The 25,960-nt window shown below is 42.6% G+C and overlaps 1 protein-coding gene across 1 annotated transcript in view; it reads left to right on the top strand.

Annotated features, from left to right (window-relative positions):
- VAPB (VAMP associated protein B and C) overlaps positions 1 to 25,960 on the top strand; it is a 59,272-nt gene that overhangs the window by 20,636 nt on the left and 12,676 nt on the right. The window contains exons 2-3 of the mRNA XM_075011586.1: positions 1,996 to 2,148; positions 23,821 to 23,924. Coding sequence (XP_074867687.1) covers positions 1,996 to 2,148; positions 23,821 to 23,924 — 257 coding nt within the window. The remainder of the gene's footprint in view (positions 1 to 1,995; positions 2,149 to 23,820; positions 23,925 to 25,960) is intronic.

The raw sequence follows: 25,960 nt of genomic DNA, 5'->3' as shown, positions 1-25,960 counted from the left end.
AGGGTGCTCTGGGCTGCTGGGTCAAGGTAAACCTGAGTGCCAGTTGCCCAAATTTAATTCTGCAGTAAAATCATAACCTGAATGACCAGATTTTCAGGCTGAGCGCCCAGAAATTTCTGTTGGGAGCTGTAAACTGTACCTTTCTCCACCATTAACATCTATCTAGAAAATGTACTTCCTTTACTGAGGTGCCAAAATGAGTTCTAAAAATCTGTCCCCAAAATCTATTCAGAATTGTTCCATGACTCCTAATTATAGCCCCTTGCCCTGAATGCCTTTCAAAGTGAGGGTTGGAATCATGGACTATTCCATTGTGGAAGGCTGAAAGAGTTTTAATGGTTACCCCGTTCAGTCACACCATAGTGCCATGCGAGTTAGAAGAGCCAAAATTTGGTACAAGGAGGGACTACTTCATGTCATGGAATTAGTGTGTTTTCAGATGTAAATTCTAGCTTGCATAGTGAAAACACATTACAGTGCAAGTGGAACTGATGCTATTTTGATGTTTTGAGTAGCAGTATTTTAAAAAAAAAAATTTAAAAGCACCAACCATGTAACCAATCAAAAACTATTGCTTATGTGATTAAACATCTTACACGGGGACTGGAAAGGTGATAGAGGGGTGTCCCCACTCCTAGGGTCCCAGCTGCTAACTGCACACCTTGGGATCCCGTGCATACCCAGTGTCTGCAGAGCTCAAGGTGTGGGGCTGGCAGCTGGGGCCATGTGCATGCTGGGATGCCTGCCTGCAACAAAGCCCAATGCATAGGGCCAGCAGGTGAAACCCTGCATGTTCCAGATAGGCTCTGCCACCAGGAGGCAAAGGCTTGATCCCAGCAATCAGGACCCTAGAGAGTTTAACTTTTAACAGAAACCCATAAGCATAAAACCAGTTAACAGATTAGCTGACTTTTACATCCCTATGTTGGAAAGTGGTTAGGGTTTTTTTTTCCTTTTTTAAAGCTGCTTGCATCAAAGACTCTGGCTTTAAATCTGTGGAATTTTTGCCACTTATGTCACCTAAAGATTAGATGTGGGGGGTGGGGGGAAATCTGGCATTCAGTCCGAATTATTTCAAGTTGAAGTTGCTGTGGTCAAGTCCCATCTTCTTTGAAACAGCAATAAGTGTAAGAAGAAGAGTAACGAAAAAAAGTGATAAAACAAATGATTGCTTTTGTATCCAGCTAAAAATCTATTTTATCTGCCTTTTGTGGTAGTTTCTTCATCATTTGCGTTTAAAAATATGAGATGCTTACGTACTACTGGCACTAAATGTTCACATCCACTTAGCTTTTATTCACTGATTTTTGTCAATTCCCTCCAAAGATTATGCTTCAGGTTTTCTTGTTTTGTAGCCTTTGTCAAAAGCAAGCTAATCTAATTTTTTGTTTTCATATCTGTAATTTCTTGGTTGCTGAAACGCAAAAATAAGTACAGTAGCAGAGTGATAGTTGAACTGCCACCAACCTACAGCTTTGATCCAGTTAAAAATCCTAGGTGTGTTCTTTGCTTTCCCTAGGATGCTCCACTGCTACATGGTTGAATCTTGTGGCAACCACTCTAACTCAGCCTTTCTTTTTAATGTCAAGTATTTGCTTTTTTTCTCGAAGACAAATTTAAGATTTCCTATCAGTTAAGACTTTCCTTCTAAAACAACTTTGTCCTCCATACAGCTTTGAATAAAGTGGGTCAAACTGTGTCAATTGTATTTTGCATGTTCAGATATCTCTTTGAGTATATATTTCACAATTCCATTAGTGAGAGACAGCAGGATTCAACTATTTGCATAATGTTCCAGTTATCCATCCTTGTATCTTATCAGTCATAAAAGGCAAAACGCAACTATTGATAAGTTTCAAGATGTTGAGGCTTCAATCCATCCTCAGTTCTGCATGCCCCTGTAAATGCCACTAGTGGAACGAGTCCTAACCTTGTAAACACAAAATTTAGAGTCTCTTCATTATGTTTTAAAATCTATTTTACTGTGTTCTGCAGGTCCCTTCACAGATGTTGTCACCACAAACCTGAAACTTGGTAATCCTACAGACAAAAATGTGTGCTTCAAAGTGAAGACTACAGCACCACGTAGATACTGTGTAAGGCCTAACAGTGGAATTATTGATGCAGGAACATCAATTAACGTTTCTGGTAAGTCGGTCAAACCAGCTTGATTTGTAGTTGTAGCTGGTCTTATCAAATCAATGATTTCACAGAACACTGAACTTAGAAAGTGGAGAGACAAGCAAGAGAGAATGATTCTTTACTTATTTTTTTCCAACTGTTCCATAAAACTTTTTAAATTTTCTGTATTTTGATTAAAAGCAAAAGCAAATGTAATGTAAGCAATGGAAATAATTATGTACATTATGTACATTATACACTTGTTTTATACTCCTTCAAAATGTACTGCATGCTTTGGCACTGAAAATACAGTAGACCCCTGATTTACATGGGGTTGTGTTTTTACATAACCCCCGTGTAAGTCAAAATTCATGCAACTCAAGAGAGGCAGGAAACTGACCGGTACAGCAGCGCTGTCAGTTTCTTGTCTTCTGTGAGTGGCAGGCAGCCAAGAGCCTGGCTCTGGGCTGCTGGCCACTCACAAGATAAGGGAAACTGACCAGCGCAGCAGCCCCACTGGGAGCAGCAGCCTGACTCTTGGCTCTGGTGCCCTGTTCTTCTCATGGGCAGCAGCCTGACTCACCGCCCCTGACAGGAGTGGTATTCCCACTAATGTCAGTGGTGGCAGCCCAGAGTCAGCCTCTCAGCTGCTGCCCCTAACAAGAGTAGGAAAATTGACCAGGGCAGCGGCCCTGGTGAGTGTCCTGGCTTCAGCAAGTGGAGGGGAGCCGCGAAGCAGGCGTCACCCAGGCTCCCCACTCTTTTGTTTGCAGAGCCAGTGGGGAAACTGACCAGCACTGCGGTCAGTTTCCTGTTTAGTTGTGTTAACCTGCAAGATGGGCAACTCAAGTGCACATATCTTGGGGGTCTACTGTACTTTTTTTTTAAAAAAAGCCTATATTTTGATAGGGGAAAAGGGTCATGGATTTATTCATTTATCTATGTTTACTGGCAAGTGACAGCTGAATTTTTAACTTGCATAAATCTGTAGAAGTTGGATAGCTGAATTACAGCAATCCTAAAAAGACAATGGACTGGTACCATAAATTCACTGAGCTGAACATGTTTCCCATGGAAATGGGAGGGTTTCTTAGCTAGGTGAGATACGTACCTATTTAATTACACCACTGTAATCTATAGAAACAATGGCCTTTCAAGATGTGTTTAAATTGCGCATCTCTCTGACTCTCCTGCTAGTGTTTGCAGATGTTTTGAAAATGTTGGGTAATATTCCATGAACTCATTGTCACAACAGTAGCTGATAATTTGACTTAAATCTCTATCAGTTTTACTGGTTTCTGTTAAATCGTTGCTGCTTATTTGATGCTTTTACTCTTTAGGAGGGGCATAATTGTACAAGCCTCAGAATGGTAGTTTCATTCCAGGAATGAGGACTACATGACTACGATTTTAAGCAATAAAATGTTAACTGTATCTATACATGAACCCTATAAAAACCCTATAAAAACATGGAAATACTTATTGAGTTGGTAGTACTAATTCACTTTTCAGTGCCTCATGCACTCTTTTTTAAAAAAAAAAAAAAAAAAAAGCTCAAAAATGTGTGGAGATTTCATGCAGTTTTTTGTATCTCAGTTTTGTATACTTTGTCTCAGAATTGCTTGCCCTAATTATAATGGGGAGCTAAATTCCAAGTTCTTTTTCAAGTGATTACCCATGTCCCTTCCACATCAGCTGTGTGTGTGTGTGTGTGTGTGTGTGTGTGCGCGTGCATGTGTGCCCAGTGCATTGTTATAAATTTTTGCCTCAGTAGGACCTCCCACACACCACCATCTTCGTAATGCTCTGTGCGATTCAAAAGTATGAACGCCAGAGTTGCTGTTGTTCCCTTCCATTCCTACTTATTGCTCTTGCTGATTGTTGGACTGTAATCCTGCTGGTGCAAATCTTATTTCTCATTTGTGTATGGTTAGTAGTCTTTTAGCAGTTATAAGTTTTCCCCTCAAAGTGTTTATGGACACTTTGGTCACTGGGTTTCAAGCCTTGCCATTTCGAGAAACTGATGCCAGAGTGATATGTCAGATGCCTGAGGGGTCTCAGAGAATGTCAGGAATGTGTGTCTTATACTTAGAGATCCCTGGTACCAAAATCCAGAAAGCTTGTGGACAAGAACACAAGAGTTCACACAAGGCCAAGGTGTTCTCTGAGGCAGTCATATGTTGAAAAGGGCCATCAGCTCCAGTGCTGGCACCGTAGAGAGCAATCCCTGAAGTGACTCCATCTAGTTTAGTGGTATGGGAGAATAGTCTAGTATTGTCTGTCTGTGTCTGAGGCTTATGTGGCACCATGGGATAAGAATATCCCATACTGGGTCAGACCAGTGGTCTATCTAGCCCAGTATCCTGTCTTGTGACAGTGGCCAGTACCAGGCACTTCAGAGATAATGAACAGAACCACACAGTCCAAGAGACAGTCCTGCATTCATTGCCAGCTTCTGGCAAACACAGAATAAGGACACTGAGCGTTGTTTTGCGTGAACCTGCATGAGTGTTGCATGATCTGGCCAGTCTCTTAATGTGGGCTTCGTCAGCTACTCAAGACGCTTCTCTCTCAGTACTGACACCTTCGCTAACAGTGTTATTCCACTGTGCAGTATTGCGAGTCCCTCTGGCTTGCTGTTTGCCTCTTCAAGTGACGCCAGCCATGGTTTCAATGGGACTTACATCTCCAGGTTCTGGATATCAGTCTCTGGTATCAATGGGAGCAGTCCTTCCTCCGATCAGAAGTTGACTCCAAACTGTCACAGCTGTGCCATGAACATCACTGTTTCCTGTCAGCTACCTACCATCCTCCGTATCCCCCAGAGGCTCTGTCTTGGCAATCAAGGAGATCCAAGGCTGAGAAGGAACTGAACTCTGAGGCAATATCTGGCCATTTTGGACCCCTTGGGGATTTTCACCTGCTCTTAAATAACCCCCACATACTCTTTACTCTGCTTCATCAAGTAGTTAACAATATACATGAAGCAGGAACCAACACCAAATACTGGGCTCAGTATTATCCAAAAAGTAATTGCTCTGGTAGATCTGCCTCTGGAGGAATCCGTAGAGCTGTTCTGGAGGAATCCGTGGAGCTCTACAGCATCTGCTTTTGATCACCTCCTCTTCATGGAGATAATGGAGCAAATAATTTAGCAATCCAGTTGTAAACATGGATTTATCGAGCAAGTTAGCAATCCATTGTAATCCATTTGTAAACAGCATGGATTCATCAACAGATCTTGTCAAACCAACCTTATAGCTTTCTTTGACAGGGTAACAAGCTTTGTAGATGGGGGAAAGCTATAGACATAGTATATCTTGAGTTTAGTAAAGCTTTTGATACTGTTCTGTATGACTTTCTCATGCACAAACTAGAGAATCACAACCTACATGGAACTGCTATAAGGTGGGTACATAACTATTTAGAAAAGCATTCCCAGAGGGTAGTCATGCTGGAAGGGCACAAGAAGAGGAGTCCCAAAAGGGTCTGGGTCCATTTCTGTTAAATGTGTTCATCAGTGGTTTATGTCATGGCATAGTGAGTATATTTATGATGTTTGTGGAGGATACATAATTGGGAGGTTTGTGAATGCTTTGGAGAATAGTGTTAAAGTTCATAAGTATATGGGCAAACTGAATAAATGGTCTGAAGTAGATAGGATGAAATTCAGTAAAGACAAATGCAGAGTATTCCACATAAGAAGGAACAATCAGATGCACTCATACAAAATGGGAAATGACTGTCTAGGAAGGAATACTGCAGAAAGTAATCTGGGGGATCACAGTGGACCACAAGCTAAATATGACTCAACAGTATAACACCTATTGCAAAATAAATTAAATCCATTCTGGACTCTGTTAGTAAGTGTGCTGTAATAATAGTGATTCCACAGCTTCCCTGTTCACAGCTGTTCAGGCTCTGGGATATAGAAAGAGGAGTGCAAATCAAGGGAATCATGGCACTCTGAACATTCTTGGAGGGAGGGTGAGGCATAGAAGGTGAGGTGCTCCAGTGCATGAGAAGCATGTGGGGATGGGGGCGTGGCACAGGTGTTACTCCAGTGGACTGCTGTATCCTGGTGAGATGGAGAGCCACCCATGAGCCCTTCTCACTATGCTTCATTTTCCTTTGCTGGTCTAAGAAAAAAAATAGTCCTACAGTGAGTGCAGGGGTCCTGGACTAGATGACATCTTGAGGTCCCTTCCAGCCCTGTGATTCATCACCCAATGAGGTGGTGGAGGTCAAAAGGCTCTTCATCTCCCCTAGAGGACTACAGGGCTCATTAGTACTCTGTAAAAAGGGTCTGGATATCCAAGTGAGAGGAATTGGAGAAAGGTCCCTGAGACTACTCACACCTTAATTTCTTATCTTTTAAATTTAGAGTGCAGCTTCATTAACTGAGAGCAATGTAGAGTCCACCAAAGTTATTTTACAGAGGGTCTTCCCTCACTCCCAGAGCAAAAAGGTCCAAGTATAGGTATTATGTCCCCTCACAGGGATTTGAGATTAATACCCACCCAACAGGGTCACTGGAGGTCTCTGCTGCCCATGAGAGAGAAGGCCAAGGTTAACTGGAAGGGAAAGCAAAGGGTGCAAAGAGGCTGGATCTCTGGCAGAAGACGTTATTTTCCAGTGAGTCTGCATCTTAGGATTGCTAGCCAACAGGCTTTGCTCAGTCACTGTGACTTTAACCTCTGGGACAATATATTTAATTTTTAAAGACAAATAGCTAGAGAATGCAAGTCAAGAATTTCTGACCCTAACCGCTGAGCGTAAAGAGGTAGCCGAAACCTCACATCAGGCTGGTTTGAAAGCTGCTGATTCTGCAGCTACTGCCCTGCCTGCCATCAACCATTATGAAGTTCAGGTGGTTATGGTTCCAGTCATCGGGTGTTTTTCAAGAAGTCCAACAGACCACCTAGAATCTGTCCTTTGAGATGTCATCTGTCTGTTCAGAAAAGAGTTATGACAAGTACCATAGCCTAAAGGAATCCAGAATGACACTCAAATCTCTGCACCTCTGTAACCCTATATCAAGGAGGAAGCAGTTCTGTCCTCAGCAACCTACTGGCGCCCTGTTTTTTCCTACCTTGGAGTCTAGCCAGGAAAAAGATTTACCAAGACAGCATGGGAATTCTAAGTAAACATTTTGTTAAATACAGCTTACCAGTTTTTGGAGCACCAGCCACTCTCTCTCACCAGTTTGTCCAATGACTATCCCACTATGTAAGTGTCCATACAGATAAGTGTATAGTGGAATTGGGGCTACACTCTTCATTTTCTTTCTATCCTTCCATCCATTTTCAGGGACTGCTGTCACAAGGAGGCTCTACTTTTGTGAGATGCTTTCTCTGTTTCTGCTGGAGCCATAGAGAAAGTTGCTCAGTTACACAGAAAGAAGGGTTTCCTCCCATTATTTCCTGATCCAAAAGCAGTTCTCAGTCCCATATTAGACCTGGGATAGTTCAAAATAATTCTGAAGAAAATAGTTCTACATGGTTGCATTAGTTTCTTTTATCCCCTCCCTGGAGACTGGAATGCTTCCCCCAGGTTAAAAGATGCATATTTCTATATGGCAGTACATCAAAGCCAGAGATAATTCCTCGGGTTTCTGGTAAATCAGCCCCAGTACCAGTTTGTAATACTACTGTTTGGCCTTTCTGCAGCTCCACACGTCGTCACCAAGTATATGGCAGCCAGTGCTCCCTGTAAACTGTGTGCTTATTGGGCACACACAGATTCCAATGCTGCCCAGCTGATTAGCAGAGCACTCTGATAGGTTTGTGTTTCTCTTGATCCACACGTGCCTTGATGGGCACAAAAAATTATTCCATACAGGGGTGGAAAAGATGAGGGAACATTGCTGGTGGCAGTCCAGAGGAAGTCAGTCAGGAATTCAAGTGTTTTCTACTTGGATGAGTGGCTGGTGAGAGGCCGATCAAAGGCTCAGATGTTGTCTCACCTTATCAACACAGAGAAGTTAGTTTATACCTATATAGGCCACATTTCTTCCTCGTGTAAGATTGCTGCTAATGCTGACTGTTGTGTTAAAACTGAAGGCCCATCCTACCATGATCGTATGATAGGCTTCTTAAGTATGTGGTCTTATGCACTTACATAGTTCAGCTTACCAGGTCCCTTTCCAGGAGCTGCAGTGGTAGTTGGCATCTGTGTGGTCTTTTTAGACAGGGTTTGGATGCCCACTGAAATCTTGGCCTCTCTGGACAAGTGGAAAGACCTTTCAAAAGTATTTGTGTGTTGACTGAATGGTCAGTCTGCTACTTCTCAACCAGCTTTGTCCTTGTTACGTAATCTTTTCCATACCAAGAGCAGAAATCTGCTCATACCTCATATGTCAACCATGTTCTGTATAAACCTGAAAAGAAAGAGCCGGCTCATCTCTGCTATGCCAGGAGGCAGTGTGATTGTGGGACTTTTTCATGTATCCAGCTCTGTCTAGCTCAGGGCCTCCTCTTCTGGATGTTCAAAGTAATCTGGCAGTCCTGCTGAACAGATGATTCACTAGTCACCATGAAAGGTGTCTGCCCAAGCACAGCTAAATTCATTTCCCAGCTGTGGAGAAACTCCCGAGAAAGACCGGTTTTGCAACTAAAGTTAGTAGAAGGTGTCATCCAGATTCTTTCCTGTTGGTCTTGTACACACTTCTTCAGTTTTACTCCTCCTCAGAAATCAGACAGGACAATACACAAGTTGTACTCTCAGCTCTGGCATGGCCTTGGAAACATTAGTTTTCCATTCTGCCCCTCTGACAGAGCTCACGTCAATTAACCTGTTTGCGAGGCAACTGAGATGGAATGGATATGTACAGTCTCACGATGAAAAATCAGTTGTTAACCTGTAACTGTTCTTCAAGATGGATTGCACATTTTCAAACCACCCACCATCTATCCCCACTTCCCCTCTGTTTGAGTCGTCTTCTGGTCAGAAGGAACTATTGGGGTGTTAGTGACAGTTCTGCCCTTTTGTCCCTTTACACCAGAGAAAGTAAATGTGGCATCCCTCCAGATACTGCTGAGGAGGAAGTCTCCAGCAATCCACACCAGAAGTGGAAAGGATATGTTGTATCTGGGGCTGATTTACCAGAAACCCGAGGAATTATCTCTGGCTTTGATGTACTGCCATATAGAAATATGTATCTTTTAACCTGGGGGAAGCATTCCAGTCTCCAGGGAGGGGATAAAAGAAACTAATGCAACCATGTAGAACTATTTTCTTCAGAATTATTTTGAACTATGCAAAATGTGTTGCATGATAGTTATAGAACAGGGTAGTAGGGATTTCTTCTGACTCCAGAAAAAAAAGCGTGCCCAGAAGCCATCTTAGATAATTCTTAAAAATTGCCCCAACAGATAGATACAAGTAGAGTCTGAACATTCGTGAACCTAAGGTTCACGAATTCAATTACTCATGGCGGCCGCTTCCCTCAGGGCTCCTGGGCAGGGAGCTATTCACAAAATTCAACATTCCCAAGGGTTCTCAACATGGAACCCTCGCAAATGTTGAGACCCTACTGTGAAATAAACCTTCCTGTTTTCGACTTGACAAATAACTGGTATTGAAGTCATTTCATCATGATGTGATACTTGGTCTCTCACTGAATAATAAAGCATAGAACCTTTTTGTCTGTCTTGGGACAATTTTTTGGGGTGAGAGAATTCGCATGCTACCTACTAAAACTAGTTCAAAATACAAAAATCACAATTTGCATTTCCACTGAATTAAATGTTTGTTGTATAATTAAACCAACTATTCCAGAAGCAATTTTCTTAAAAGATTGTCTTTTCATGGAGTCTGATTATTTGTTCTGTATGTGTGAATCAGAACCCAATCCTGAATTACACGTGTTTATATTTTATTGCTTGTAGTGTCATTGACTCCACTGGGATCACTCGGATATGAAATTAAGCACCTGAATGAATGTTTGCAGGAGTATAACTTCACTGTACAATTGTAGAAGAATGTTTCAAAGTGAAAATAAGATAATTAGTGCAACATGGTATTTAAAAAGTTGGACAGGGTAGATGCTTTGGACTTTGACTGAGATATGTAGCAAACCTTCCGATGACTAAAGTGGATGAATGAAATAAATGCTTTGGAGTGGAGTTGGGTAGGGTGAGCTTGTTTTGAGCATTAAAAATCCAAATATAAGCTTTATCTTCACTTGCCTGGGGCAAGCTCTCAGAAAAAATTATACAAATCAATTAAGAGATAATGGGAATTAGCTTGATTGTTTAGCTCCAAATAATCTTACTGACATAATTTGTGGATCCTTTTAATCTGTCAGATTAATATTCAACGTTAAAGGACTTTTCTTCCTGAGAGCATGTATCATACTGTTGTCAATGCCATCTTGCTCTTAATTTCAGGCTTTGCGTTTTAAAATAGAATTTCTCTTGTGCTAACAAGAATGACTCTCAAACCCACCTTCAGCAAAATATAGCGCAAATAAGAGAGCTGTGTGGACTACCTTTTTGCCATGTTGATTTACAGTACGCTGACTATTTCAGTCCTGGACCTCCAAAGCAGAGAACATGAAGACTGCTACAGTATGCAGATCTGGATGATCTTACCAAATACTTGCCACCTACTCCGGAACTAAAATTGAAGTTTACTGCCATGAGGGACTAGTGTGCTAACTCTTTGATACTCCAGCACTTGCTTTCTTGATAAAAGTCCTTGTACTGATTCATAATTTTTTTGTAAATTTATGCTTGACATGTTGAACTGTACATGTTCTGAGCTGAACTTGCTTTCATACTGAAATTCACATGATGGCATTAATAAACGCAATCCTAAAATGTGTACCCCAAATTAACATTGTATTTTTAAACTATGCAAGATAAATACTTACAGAGCTCTTCGGATTTCTTTCCTCTAATAAGCACCATTTGAGATTAAGGAAGAAGAATTCTGGGATTACAAATGTTAGTTCTTCATTAGGTTAGAAAAGCTATTGTAACCTTTCAGCTGGAAGCTTTTTTAAAATGCAGTTTTAGCCCCCACTTTGCACTGTGTCCTTTTTTAAAAAGAGTTTTGCACACCTTTGTATGGTAGTTACCTTAAGGTTCAAAAACCTGGAAGGGAACAGCACACACAAAGTAGCACAGCCTCCATAGCTCTTCAGTGCATGGGGAGATACAAAAAAGACCATATAAGAAGGTCTTTATATTGAAGGGCGTATGCAAAGAGAATTTTGAGACGGCAGCAGGTGGATGTGTAACTAGTGGGTTTTCAGCAATTTGGATAAGTGCACTAGGTCCTGCTTACATGTAGGACTGTAGTAGGAGCCACGGAGGTAGTATGTGAGTGGTGGGCAACCTACACCCATGGGCTGCATGCAGTTCATGAGGATAAGCCACTGGCAGGCCTCCAGATAGGTAAGGTAGCACCACTGGCTATGGTTCACCATTCCTAACCAATGGGAGCTACAGGAAGCAGTGCGAGCCACCAGGACGTCCCAGCCGTCATTTCCTGCAGCTCCCATTGACCAGAAATGGTGAATTGTTGCCATGGGAGCCTCGTACAGTCTGCACCTGCAGGCACAAAATAGGTAACTTGTTGGGAGGCCCTCCAGCAGCTTACCTGCTGAACCATGGACCTCAGGTTGCCCACCATTGTAGTATGTTGTGCTGTGGTATCACGTTGATATGGCTTGAGGGAAACGATTCAGAATATCCCCAACCTAAAAACCAGGTTTCCAAGTTCCATTGCATGTACTACCTGTATTTTAGCCTTTTGGAAGAGCTGTGTAGAATTCACTGCTGCTAGTTGCTGTCTTGCAGCTAAACCAATTTGCCGGTATAGGAACCCAGCACCAAAAATAGGTAAATGAATTTCCATTAAACCTTAACCATATTATTTTTTTTCTGTGTCCCTCAGTCTCTGTCCAGGCAACATTCTAACATGATGTTGTCGTCATCGTTATCATCATCATTCCCCTGCACTTTGCCAACCCCTCCCCTCCCAGCACATGACCTGGCCCAGCCACTTCCCTGGCCAGCATGGGGCCCAACCCAGCCACCCCAGCAGACCTCTTCTCCCCTGCACTGTGCCAGCCCCTTCCCCAGCCAGCACGGGGCCCACCCACCTTTCCCCCACACACCATGCCAGTGCCCAGGGCCTGTCCGAGTCCACCAGTGGAGCCTCCCACTATAGCATGCTAGCCCCATCCCTCCCTGGCCAGCGCGGGGCCTGCCCCAGCCCCCAGTGGAGCTTCACCCCCAGCCAGTGCTGAGCCCAGCCCATACATTTTAGATTTGGATTACCAGTTTCTATCTAGAACTTTCTTCCAGTTCAACTTCTGCTTGCGAGTAGAGCTGTAACCAGGCCTACAGAACTTTATGCAGGTCACGCTGTTTAGAGTCTATTTAAACTGTACTAAGGTCAGCATGAAGTCAGATGATTAATCACTGGAACAGTTCACAAAGGGTTACAGTGGATTCATCGTCATTGGCCGTTTGTAAATCAAAAGTAGATGTATTTTCTGAAAGATAATAAGCTGTAGTTCAAGAAGAATTATTATGGGGAAGTTAAGTGGCCTGTGTTATGCAGAAGGTCAGCCTAGGTGATCAACAATCACTTATGGCCTGAGAATCGGACTCTCACGTTTGCTACTTCCTGTCTACACTGATCAAGTTTACAGGATCGGTGTCTGAAATACAAAGTTTCGGGAGGGAAATAAGGCCATCAGTGCTACACTGTTCCACTCTTGCATTCTGGTTTTCATGAGCTTGTCTACGCTCCTTCCTCGTTTTTCAAAATACACAATTACTCCTCTTACTTACTACTTAAACATTTGTACTCCACATGGGCCATAGGTCATCTACAAGTCTCTTCCACTTCACTCTGTCTTGGGACAAATCTTCTAGCTGACTCCAGGAGTATCTCAGTTGTTATCCTTCAGTTTTGCTTCTCAGCACTGATACTCAGTAGCCACATCAAACAGCATATATTCAGTGTGTTACATGCAACAAAAAACAAAACTTTCAAAAAATAGTCCTAAACCTTAAGGTTTGTGAAGCCAGGTATTTTCAGTCATGTAGGAAGTCATATGTAATGCATAAAGACACTTCAGTTGTCCAAAACCAAAGATGATAATATTAGAATATAATAATCTGGATGATAACTTCCAGCCAATAAAACTAATAGGTCTGTCTTTACAAATTCTATTTCCTCTTCCTCCTCCTACATTGCTGGTGACTGGGTTTAATATAGCCATTTGGTAGCACTACAGTGGCACTGCACTTCATTCTTAAGACATTTGCCAAAATCTAACTGAATTAAGATCTTGGGCATGTTGCTGCAGTCTGTCAGAAAATTGCTATCTGAAATTAAAATTGAAGTTGTTGTCTCTTCCCAGTGCTGCTACTTGTCTTGCAATAAAACAATATAGTATAGTTTGAAATTTGTCATAGGAGTGTAGTCTTATAAATGGGTAACTCTCTTACATATTTTGCTTTACTTAAAGTATCAAGCTTTCCATTTTCCAGCAGTGTGGCAAATATCCAACCTCTATCGTGTTGTTCAGAGCACTTCTTAAATGGCAGGGTTTTTTTTAAGCATTCTCATCTCTATCAGCAGACACTTAACTACAATTCCAGACTTGTAGCCCAGATTTATTATTTAAAAAAAAAATACAGAAATGTACGTACAATTATAGGTCTATGACTATTGATTGAAAATGACCATCAGCAGCTATTTGTGTGCATTATGAGCTGATCTGCTATTGATCTTAACTACTTTGAAAATAGGAGCCTGTGTGTGTGGGGCTGTGTGTGTGTGTTTGACAAAGACCTTCCTTCTAATTCTGTAAGTGCCTGGAGTATGCAACATGTAAAAAGATGCACATGAAGATAATGGTGTTCATTTGCAGTTTCGGTCAAAGCCTGAGAATGTCACCATGTGCTGATATGCAGCAAGGATTGTGCCTTGGGGAGGTACAGCCCATCCACAGACGACACCCTCATGAAAAACCAATCACCTCAGCTCATCTTCCAGGAGAGGATTACAGTAAAACCCTGGTTATCTAATACAGTTGGGACTGACTGTTGGTCAGATAACTATGTTGAATAATCAGTGGAGTATACAGGGGCAGAAACAGGGGACTGCCAACTGCTGGACCACTTCTGCAGCATGAGGTAGCTGGCTGCCCAGGGGTTGCTGCTAGCTGCCTCAGGGCCAGCTCCCCAGCCTGCTGGCTCAACAGGAAGCAGCTGCCAGTCCTGAGGCGTGCAGCCTGAATGGGTCATGGGGCACACAGACCCGGGGTGGGGGAGACAGGCTTCTGGCTCCCCCAGGGCGCAGAGCCCCCACTGACCCTGCAGGGGGCTACTGGCCTCCCTGGGTAGGCTCCCAAGGCAGTGGCCCTGGGTCTGGGGGAGAGAGATCCAACCCCCGCTACCTAACGTTCCTTTTATCCCTCAGGCAATATCAGATAAAACGGTGGATAACTGGGGGTCAGATAATGGGGTTTTACTGTATTAGCATTCTCTAGGATGCTGTTTGTTGACGTCATTGGGTCATTTTGTTTATTTTATAGGCCTCTGGGTAATTGATGCTTGATAACTTTAGCCCTCCCCAAAGTCATCTGTTTTGGTGGTAAGAGAGTACAGTATTCATTTTCTCCATCCCAGAGACTCCTGATTACTGCTCTACTCTTCCATCAGCCTTGCAGTTGCTGCAGAGAAGAGCCATGTCTGTTTTTCTGTCCTTCTCCTGGGCTCAGAGGGGCAGAGCCTCAAACTGCTGTGTTGCTCTTAAGAGTCTCAGCTTGCTTGTTTTTAAATTGAAAGATTGGTTGCAGGAGGATCTGCAAGAATGTGAAACATATGTAACTGATGCAGTCATACCTGCCTGCGTCTCCCCAGTCTACAGCTATAGTTCTGAAAGTATGAACAGCTTCATCTCTGTGGGATTAACTGGGATTCTGTTAATGTTAAGTCTTCTAGTATCCTCACATGATTTGTGGATGTAAGACCCTAGACCTGTTCTTATGCCTTAATTTAGCCCTATTCAAGTGTGTATCCAAACTTTCTGGAGAGATCCTGCAGTGTGTGTATGTCGTATTTTAATACCTGCAGAATTTGCTGTGACTACTGTGTCCTTTTAAGACATCAGGTAGGCAGAGATTGGGAAAGTTTTTTGTTTTGTTTTGTTTTTTAAGACCGACACTGTTTCCCCTTCTCCAGTCCTCTGGGATCTTGTCCATCCTCCATGATTATTGGAGATTTTGAGATTGTTTCAGTACCCTTAATTATAACCTAATATGAATTTCGTGAGGCCCTGTTGACTTGAACATACTTTAGTTTGTTCCTTCTCTGTTAACGCTGCATTGAGTCAATATTGGAAGTCATCACTGTTTTAAGTGAATAATGAAGTATAATTAGGTATTAAACAACTCAGCTTTCTTAATGTCTGTTAACACTTCTTCCCTGCTAATTGGAGGACATAGGTTTTTCCTTCATATTTCTTCTGCTCCTAATGTATTTAAAGAGCATCTCCTTAAAGTCTTTTATGCCCCATGTTAAGTGTAACTTGTTTTATGCTTTAGCCCTCATGCTTGTATTATTCTTCTGTATTCTACTTCAGCAAATTGTTCATGTTTCCACTTTTTGTAGGATTTGTTGATTTTTTTTTTTTTTTTTTTTTTTTTTTTTTCCAGATCATTAAAAATCTTGTGATGGAGCCAAATTAGCCTCTTACTATTATCTTTTCTTTGTGTCAGGATGGCTTGTGGTTGTGCCTTTCATGTTTTGTCTTTGACAAACTGCTAGCTTGCTGAATTTTTTTTTCTTCCCTTAGATTTTCTTCCCCTTGGACCCTATGTCATTTCTCTCAATTTGCTGAAGTCTGCTTGCATGTGTGTTTTTGTTTTGTTTAATCCTTCGTGCTTTCTCTGCTTTCGCTCCTTCCTTTCCTAGGAGTTGTGAAATCTGTCATTTCATGATCATTCACCCAAACTGTCTTTCACCTTCAAATTCTCAACTAATTCCTCCCTCTTGGCAAGAATCAGATCTAAAATGGCTGTCCCCTGATTATTTCTTCCACTTTCAGAAATAAGTTCCAAGAATTTAGTGGAAATTTTGGGTTTTGTCATCTGTTACTACCAGGTCTTATGTTTTGGCTATTTGTGATTTGTCCTGGAAAACCTTGATCTTTCTAGTTTTTACAGATGGTTTAAGAGCAAGAATTGCTTGTAGCATTTTCCTTCATAGCATTTCACTCTTCTTCTAATACACTTGACTCCTGTCGGGTTCCTCTGATGCAGTGTAGAGATGGGTGAAATCTTGAAAGGCAGGTGGTGGTGGTGGTGCCATGCTTGATCCTAGAGGTGACGAGCTCCTGCTGTTCTCAAGTTCATCATAAACAGTCATTAAGTCTTATCCTCTGTTTCAGAATTCTGGATCTCTGCCTGCAGGTTCTCTGGATGACCAGTCTTCTCCAGTGTCCTTCATAATGAGAGTGGCAGGTGGCTCACAAATATCATCTGACAAGTGTTTGAGGCCTGAAGAGTTATGCACTTAAACCCCTTGGACTGCACTGCTTCTTGGCTCCTTTGAAAGCGTGTTTTTTCTTCAGTGCCTCCTTACTGGTTGCTGCCTCCTAAATCTCCTCTTCCCTTTGGGGAAGAGAGGTTTTCTTTGAAGCAAGGAACCAGCATAAACTAAACATGGTTTCTGTGTTAACTTCTGCCAATAATCCATTCAAGGAACAGGGTGATGCGTGGGAGTTGCTGTTTTTGCCTGCTACTCCTATCCCTCTGCCTAAACAGAAAGGGAGGTAAAGACAGCATCAGGGGAAAAGATAGGGGGCATCTATTGTGAAACCAGTGTTCTTTTTGCTGTTACCCTGCACGCGGAATCCACCTGATCTAAATCCCCACCATTTGTACTTGCAGAGGAAATGATTGTGTTCAAAATACTTCCAATAGATTCTACTTCTCAGTATACAGGTCACCATGTACATATACTGGTTTCACAGGTAGCAAAATATACAGAATATTTTTTGCAAGCAGTTGATGTCAAATGGTGACTTCAGTTTTACAGGCCATAATCCATGCTCCAGCTTCCTCCTGTGTAGTTTTGGGATTAGAAGTGTTGACCTCATGTTTAATTCACCTTAAAATGAAGGTTCCCAAGTTCTGCTCAGTTCTTAAGTCTGATGCCCCACACTGTAAATGGAATGAATGAAAGAATGAACTGATATGGATAGGTGTTAGGAGTTTGCAAACTGACATAAGTAGTTTCCTACATAATTCCTATTGGTATAATTTGCACGTATTAATCTGAAAGAACAAGTAGTAACAATGCTAATACCATCAAACCTTCTAGAAACCTCCTATTATGAAACAGTGAATTAAATTGAGAACCGAATGTGTTTTGCATTCAAAACAGATTCAACATTGTATCTTGGGAATTAATTGCTTTAAAACAAGCTTATAGCTGCATTCAACAAAGCAAACTGAACTGAACCACAGGCCTACAGAAGTTTTTCTGTACCCACTTAGTTCTCAACCTCTGTAGAGATTCAATCAGCAGAGAAGAGAATTGAGCAACAGTGGAGGAAGTACTGGTCTTAATAATTACACTCCTCATCTGTTGCATATTGCTATCTCCTCCCAGTTCACATTTTCATTTTGCTCAACTTAAAAAAAAAGGTGTCACTTTACGATCTCAATGCTAATTTTAAATTTCACATTTAGCTCTGTGTGTAGCAAAAGATCCTATGTTTAGCAATTGTGTGCTTTTTTTAAAAAGAAAAACTGTCAGGAGCTAATGGCGACTGACTGACTGTATTTGTTTGTAAGAATGGGGACAGTGTCTTAGTGTTGTCCTGTTTAGCTTAAAAACTGCCAAAACAAATTGAGTTCTTACTCCAAAGTAAGTGACATAACTGGACATTAGTTTTCTTGTAACAATACCTTTAGATACCTATGTAAAGCTGTGCATTGGTGTACAGTTGAACAGTTGCACTTGTGGGAAAAATCTCATAATTTACATCTGATGACTGGCTCATAAATTTTAGAAGTGCTGGTCAATCAGGGTGCACATGATTCTGGGACTCTGCGTAATCTCAATGATTGGGGAGGGCGACTCTTGATCATAAAATGTACCTCCTGAAATTTTATACTGGGTATCTTTCTGAGGTTAATAATTGTAATTAAGGCATTATGTAAGTTTTTAGTTGTGGATTCCAGCTTGTTAGCGTGAAACCATTTGCATCATCTAGTTACATATGTTTGTATTCAAACTCGTTTTTGCTTCTGTAATTGTATGTGGTATTTAATTGATCAATGGGCTACAATCAAAATAGCTGTTCGCAGTCAGGTGACTGCTGTGATTATAAATGGTCACTAATCGATGCACAGAGGTTTCACCTCTGTTAACTCTAACAAAAGGGAATTTTATCTTTAAAAACCAAAAATTTATTCGCAAATTCTCTTGCCTCTCATCCTCATCCCCTTCCAGCTCATAGGAAAGGTGCATTGGAAGTAGTGAACCTTCTTCTTGGGTAGCACTTGTGGGAGCTTGTCTCATCATATTTGTGGGTCTCTTCCCAAAACTTGATGCATGCCTGCAGTACGTAGACCTGATCTACACTATAAACTACCACAAGTTTTTCAACGTAATAATGCATGTAACTACACTTCAGCTGGTGTCGCACCATTACACTGCTCAGGGAGGTCATGCTAATATGTTAGTGTATAACCTCAAAGTAGATAATTCAAAGTTTTTTTTTGTTTTGTTTTGGTTTTTTTTTTGGGGGGGGAGGAGGGGAAGATACTGTGTTGCTTATGTCAACCTTGTTTTCCAGCAGCTGTCCTACTAATGCCCCACAGTGACCACTCTGGTCATGACTGTGAACTCCACTGTCCCAGGTCATGGAGACCAGAAGCCCAGCTCCCCATTTTTAATGCACTGTGGATTTGTGAAATTTCTTTTTCTCATTGCCCAGCTTGGTGAGTGCACCTGACAGCTCTTCATGGGTGAGTGCCATTGTCTGGCTGACCCTGCTGGATGAAAGCTCCAAACACACTCATGAATGGATTGGATCGGAGATATTGAGTCTCTTGGACCTGGGGTTGAAGGGGCTGTGTAGGCACAGCTCCTAACCTGTGGTAGAAGTGTAGACTCCTATAAACAGATTGCTCAGGAGATGGGGTGCAACAGGGAATTGCAGCAGTGCCACATGAAAATCAACGGGCTATGGCACACATGTTAGAAGGCCAGTAGTGGATTCATTGCCAACCTGCAGATTTCTTACAAAGAATTACATGCTGTACTGGGCAGACACATCACGCCTGTTCCCCCACAGCACCATGGATACCTCTAAGGAGCCTGACTCTCAGGCCCCTGCCATGAACAGCAAGAAGGAGGACACGCTGATGGATGAGGAAGAGGATGGATATAGGGGACAGATGACTACTAAGGAATCCAGCTGTCCAACAGGGCAGGACTTGTTTTTGACTCCACTGCAGTCCAGCCAGTATCACCAGTTGAGCACAGGCAAGAAAAAGGAAGGAACCTCAGGTAAGTGTGTGTAACTTTCATTTACGGGAAGGTAGCAGGACACATCTTTTGACTTTACCTCTTCTAGAGTTAGTAAGTTTCGGAAGTGATACTACCAAAAGAAGCAGAGCTTCTGTGTGCTTTTCATTCCTCTCTAGTGGTGGGTAGGGGAAGAGAAGGGAGTATGCACAGCAGTGGGTTTTTTTGTTTTATGAGCAGGGATGTCTCCTGAATCCTTTTGCGAGCTCAATGATAATTTCACTGAGGTGCCTCCAATCCTCTGCTGTAATTGTCCAGGGAGGTCTGCCTTATTTCTGCCTCTCAGTAGAACCCTTTTCTATGCCACTTAACAATAACATTAGTAGGCATTATTGGAGCAGCATATAGGCCTAGGTGGCTTTGGGATGCCAGCAGCAGCTGTGGCTTCCATGTCTTTGTTACCCTCAGGAGTGAAATGGGACATAAAAACATCACTGCCTCTGCAAAATGGTGCCATTATTCAGTGCCATTGCCCCATACTCATTTTAGTGCAAATGAGCAATTCCTTCATCGTTTTGCAGGCCCTGCTTCCCTTGCCTCCACTCAGAGTGGCCCTGTGACTGGCACTGTACACAAGCAAAAGCAAAGGTGAGGATATAGATTTAACACTTTAGGGGAGCATTTTAAGTCTCCCCTTTCCTCCCAGTAAGTACACTGACAGTGGTACCTCTTATATATTTTATCTGCAGCTGCTAGCACTGTGGCCTTCGTGATTTTCCACTTTACATCCACAGAACACTTCAGCCAGATCAAGAGGAGAGAGAAAAGGACTCCAGATGATACATTCAGTAAGATCCTGCAAGCTGCTGTGGCATCCAGTTAAGATCACGAGACCTGGAGGTTGAACATGGAGGCCAGCTTGGAGAAGAAAAGCATGGACAGGCGACAGCCAAAGGAATCCTGGGAGGAAGAGGCATCAGGATGCTGTGAGGCTCGTCGGGCAGCAAACAGATTCTACAGACTCTAGTGGACCTGCATGTTCGGTGATCCTGGGCTTGCCTCCCTCTGTAGTCTCTTGAAAACTTGGTATCAGGACCCCCTACCTCCCCATGCAGCTGTCCCAACCTTTCCTATGGGGTCACTGAATTACTCTTGCCACTCAACTGTGGGGAACTTAAAGATAGTCACAGCTTCCAATGTACTGACTTGTGAAAGCCGCAGTTGGTGTCTGCATAGCTGAAATGGACATGAATCTTTTAAGGTTTTTAATGTACTTGTTTTAAAGTTGACATTTTGCACTGCTTTCTTTTACAGAATAAAATTTGGAAAATAATCTTTATTCACAATGGATGCTGCTCAGCAGTTCTGGAAGGAGTCAATTACCTGTTGTTTCACAGTGACACAGCATAGGATCAGTCACAAACAAAATAAATAGATTCATTGACAGTGTTCTTTTCATACCTGTACAGCAGTCACTACACAATTCCTATCAGGCCACAGAAGAGCAGTGACAGAGCACACGCTACCACGTTACTCTGGCTCACTGTTAATATAGTTTTCAAAAGACTACCTGATATGTGTAGATTCATGTTGAGCTATGTAGCCCTTGTCTCTGGCTATTTGAAATCGGCAGACAGCTGCTCCACCTGTGCCCTCTATCCTGCCAGAAAAGCTTCCCTTTTTGCTCTACAGATATAATTCAGGAGATAGCAGACATATAGCTATTGGGATACTTTCCTCACCGAGGTCCAGCTCTGTTTGAAAGGTTACAGGTGTTGTCTAGTCAAAGCCAAAAACATATTGAGCTGTAATTCTGCACTTTCTGATCCAATAGTCCTCTTGTTCCTTGGTGCTGTCAAGGTGGCTGTTCGTACAGGTTCATGAGCTAGAGACACAGGGAGTAGGTTGGGTCGTGGGTCTGAACAGTCCTGTGCTCTTAAAGGTGAGTGTCATGCACCTTCTCAGATTAGTTCACACTGACTGTGACAGAATCTCTGGTGATCCACCACTGCTTGTATAAGCATAGAGGACTAGCCCTTACCTCAGGTGGTCTCATGATCTCTAGTGCTCTATCACAGCTTGGAAACCCTATTGCTGCAAAGCTGTTGCCTGCCACAGTCCTGCATAGCAAAAGGCAATTCATTATTGCTCAGTGTGAGGAATATTCTGCTTTCCCATTTCTCCTATGTGCATAGAGCCATTATATCTGAAAACTAGCCTAATTGAGAACCTAATGCTTTACTTCCTGGGTAATGCTTATAAAAGATTAAAAACCAATGACTTTCTTTTATTTGTGCATGCACAAAGAATGGTATCCTAAGCCAAAGCTGCCACTAGGAAAACATCTTGTGTATCATAGATCTTAATTAGCAAGGCAGAATGTGAACACTGGCTTACCCTACTACAGGGGTCTGGAACCAAAGTAGCAAGAAGTCATTTTTTTTCAAATTCAGTTATAAAATCAATACTTCAAGAACCACAATCCATGTGACTATATGAGACAGTCCTTAATAATGTCAAACCATACTTTCTGTAACATCAGTTTCATGATCAGTGTACACAATGATTTGTACCAGTTAGAAATTTTAAGTTACTGCCACCCCTGGATTGGAGAGCAAATGAGGACAAGGAAAAGGTTGTGCCTGGGGATAGGTTCTTAAGCAGGAAGGAGCAATGTTCACATCAATCCTCCATGCTGAGGAGGAGGAACTGGGAAGTACATTAGCTGCTGGTGGCGCTCAATGTCACACCAGCTCTCCTGGCCAGAGCCGAAGTGCCTGACACTCTTTGTGTCCCAGGAACGGACACTGCTGCTGGTTCCAGGCAGCCCAAGTTCCCACGCTACCAGAAGCAGCAGCACATGGATGAAGCAGCTGCTCTGCGCAAGACCCAGAGCCAGCTCCCTGTGCATCCCTCAGGCTGCAGCAGCCTGCCCTGCCTCCTCCTCGTCCCATGTGCTGCCAGCCAAGCAGGAAGTCCATCTGAGGCAAGCACTGTAGCTGGGCCTTGCCTGTGGGGCACTTGTTGCCCTCAGCAGAGGCAGGCAGAGGGGACAGTTCCTCCTGCATTCCCCCCCCCAGATCTGCTGACCTGCCCTAGGTAGAGGGGGACATCTGGAGCTAGCCAACATGGAAAATCCTGGTGAGTGGGGGAGGGAGATTGTAGAACAGCCCCCTCTAATACCACTCCTCCAGGGCGAAACCATTCTCTACCGGGGCCCAGACAGGGCCATTGTAGCTCCAGAAGCTGCCACTGCTGACTCCTCTGCAGCTCCCTGCCCTGCCGCTGCTGAAGTAATAGAACTAAATTCAGTTGGTTAAATGGCTGGATCCTTCCAGCCACTAAAACAACTGAATGTAGTTCTTTTGTTTCAGTGGCATCAGGGCAGGGAGCTGCAGAAGAATCAGCAGCATCTGGAGCCTCAGATGACTCCTTTAAAGAGGTGCAGGTTGCTGACCCCTGCCCTAGCAGATTGAAATTTTAAGGCAAGGGGGAGGCTGGGATATTTCAGAGCAGACATGGTCCTCATTATCCACAGCAAATTCTTATATATTGTTAATTTCAACATTATATTATCAATTCTAACTGCATTTGTTACACAGTTGATTAAGCCTTTCTGTAGTTTTGAGGAAGATTGTGCTAAAATTAAAACTAAATTTAGATAACATTTTTAATACAGAAAATCACTACTGTAAAATAGCATCCTGAAACAGCTAAATATTTCAAAGAGAACTTGCCTCTTTAAACTTTAATCTCAACCTCTAAAGCATCCTTACGTCTTTGTCTGGCTCTGCAGTTTTCTTTCAAACCTGCCAGCAGTATTGTGTTTGAGTAATCAGTATGCTTGGTCATTACTTTGTTCTAGATGCTCTTTTCCACATCTTCCCTCCTCCCATATACAAAATGTATGTTTTCCTGCTGTGTACAACTTTTTAACATTATTCTTTTTAGGTCTTGTACAGAAAGTTGCTGTTATCAGCATTTTTAAAGAATCACACAAAAAATTGGACGTAAGGAGCTAGAACTTTCACCAATTATTGATTTTTAATTTGGACTCTTAGACTATGCAACATTTCAGCATAAGGGCATGCTACTTAAAATCCATTTTATCCTTGCATATTACTTATTAAGAAACCACATAGTCATGGAGAATAATTAGCAATTCTAACTTTAACTTTTTTTCTTTCAGTGATGCTACAACCTTTTGATTATGACCCTAATGAGAAAAGTAAACACAAGTTTATGGTACAGTCGATGTTTGCTCCAGCTGATACTTCAGATATGGAAGCAGTAGTAAGTACTGAAACTAATAGTGTCCTTTATTTAATATTATAAAAAGAGATCATCTTAAAGATTTTTCTAGCATTACGTGTAGATTGACTCCATGAACTTCATGATTTTTCCCAGTAACTCAAAGTGGTGACATTTACGAAGGTATTTTCTTTTTTCCCTTCACCCCTATGTTTCTTGTGCTGTAAGTCTCAGAGGTGCAGAATTGGATCAGTCGGGGGTGGACAGTATTTTTGGGGGGGGGACTCAAATTTCGTAAGTGACCAAGGGCCGCATTTTTTCTGTAGTGAACAGAGTCTGGGATAGATGTTGGATGCAGATGGGAGCTTGATATAGAGGACTGAGGTGCAGGGGAGAGTGGTGGAGGCTGAGAGGGATTTTGGGTGAAGGAGGGGATTGTGCCCTGGAGCAGAGGATTGGGGTCTGGGTCCAAGCCCGGGTGAGGGTATGGATGCAGGAGAGGATTCTGGCCTAGGTGAGGGGTGTAGGGAGAGGGTGCAGGGTTTGGGAGGGATTGTGACCTGAGGGGAATGCAAAGGTTGTGAGGTCGTTGCTGAGTCTGGGAGGCAGTGTGGGTGCAGGAGAGGACTCTGGCCTCGGAGAAGGGGTTCGAGAGGCAGGCTCTGGCCAGGAGGTGCTTGCTTAAGCAGTTCCCAGCTACTAGCACTCAGGCAGGCTTCCAGGATTTCTAGCAGCCCTAAACCACTCCACATGGCTCTCTGTGCTGTGGGGGAATCTTTCTGGGCTGCCTCCACCCCCAGCAAAATCTCTCAGCTCCTGTTGGCCGGAAATCAGCCTTTTCTACGTTATTTAAGAAAATGGTGTCTCTTTCCTGTGCTCTGTTTCTGTGAGGGTGTGGTGGCTTTGCAGTGCATGCAGGACAGGCCTTTTGCAAAGCAGAAATCATGTAGTAGACCAGAACAAATTAGGGTATAGTTCTCTGAAGATAATAGGTTGGTCTTTGATTGTGTTTATTAGGCTAACCGGAAGACCAGAGAGGTGACTTGCTGTTACACCATTTTACCCTTCTCTGCAATGTTAGCCTCTTGGGTGGTTTCACAGGCTCTAACCTTTAGGCCAGGGGTGTCCAATAGGAATTCAAAGATCATCACACTTGTGATTCTCATCTTTCCATATTCTCCACGTTCTCTTCCCCTCCCCAAGAGCTCCTAGCTCTTCCACTACTCTAACTGAATACCTTCCCCCTGAGCCAGGCACCCCCAGGCCCTCCGTTCTAATTCACACACTTCTCCTACCAAGCAGTGGGGTGTATGTGTGGAGCAGGCAGATGGTATTCCCTGCATGCAGCGCTCAGGAAGAGATGCATTTAAAAGCTCCAAGAGCCACATGTGACTCAAGAGCCTTATTTGCCACAACTTGGTGTCCTCTTCACCACATGTGGCAAGTGGCAAACATATTGGACGCTCCTGCTTTAGGCACTTTAGAACTCACCTTTCCCAAGGAAGTGATTGAAGCCCCTTGGTTTAGCTTTGTATTAAAAGACTTTTTGAATAATCAGTAGCTAGTACCTGTTAGCAAAGAGATTTTACCAATCAAATAACTCATTTTTCTATCTCTAACTTGGATTTTATGCTCTACTTTACATCATCAGAAATATATCTCCATACCCTGAAGCCTACAGGAGTCTTTCAGTTTTTCCAGAGCTCTGCATGCCAACATAACATTTTTCATATAGTCTTTGCTCAATCTTTCAGTATATTATGATAATACAAATATTGTCCTCGTGTGGATAAGCGGATGTGACAGATTTCAAGAGTCTTTTTAACTCTTCACAGCCAATCAGCGAACTTCAAAGACAATCTTGATTTCAAGACAGAAAAGTGGCAAAAAAAATTCAGCTATTTACCTTGATCAAATCCTTACCTTAACTGTATGGTGATAAGCCATAATTTGCAGGGGCTTGAGATATAATGATTATCTAAAATATCTCACTAACAAAAGTACATTCAAGAAGTGAAGTGTATGAATATTCCACACACACAATTGTGGACCTTTGTAGCCAGAAAGCATTATTGTAA

Source organism: Carettochelys insculpta, chromosome 17 (assembly GCF_033958435.1).
Source record: "Carettochelys insculpta isolate YL-2023 chromosome 17, ASM3395843v1, whole genome shotgun sequence".
Classification (NCBI taxonomy): Eukaryota; Metazoa; Chordata; order Testudines; family Carettochelyidae; genus Carettochelys; species Carettochelys insculpta.
This window is presented reverse-complemented; position numbering and strand designations above follow the sequence as displayed.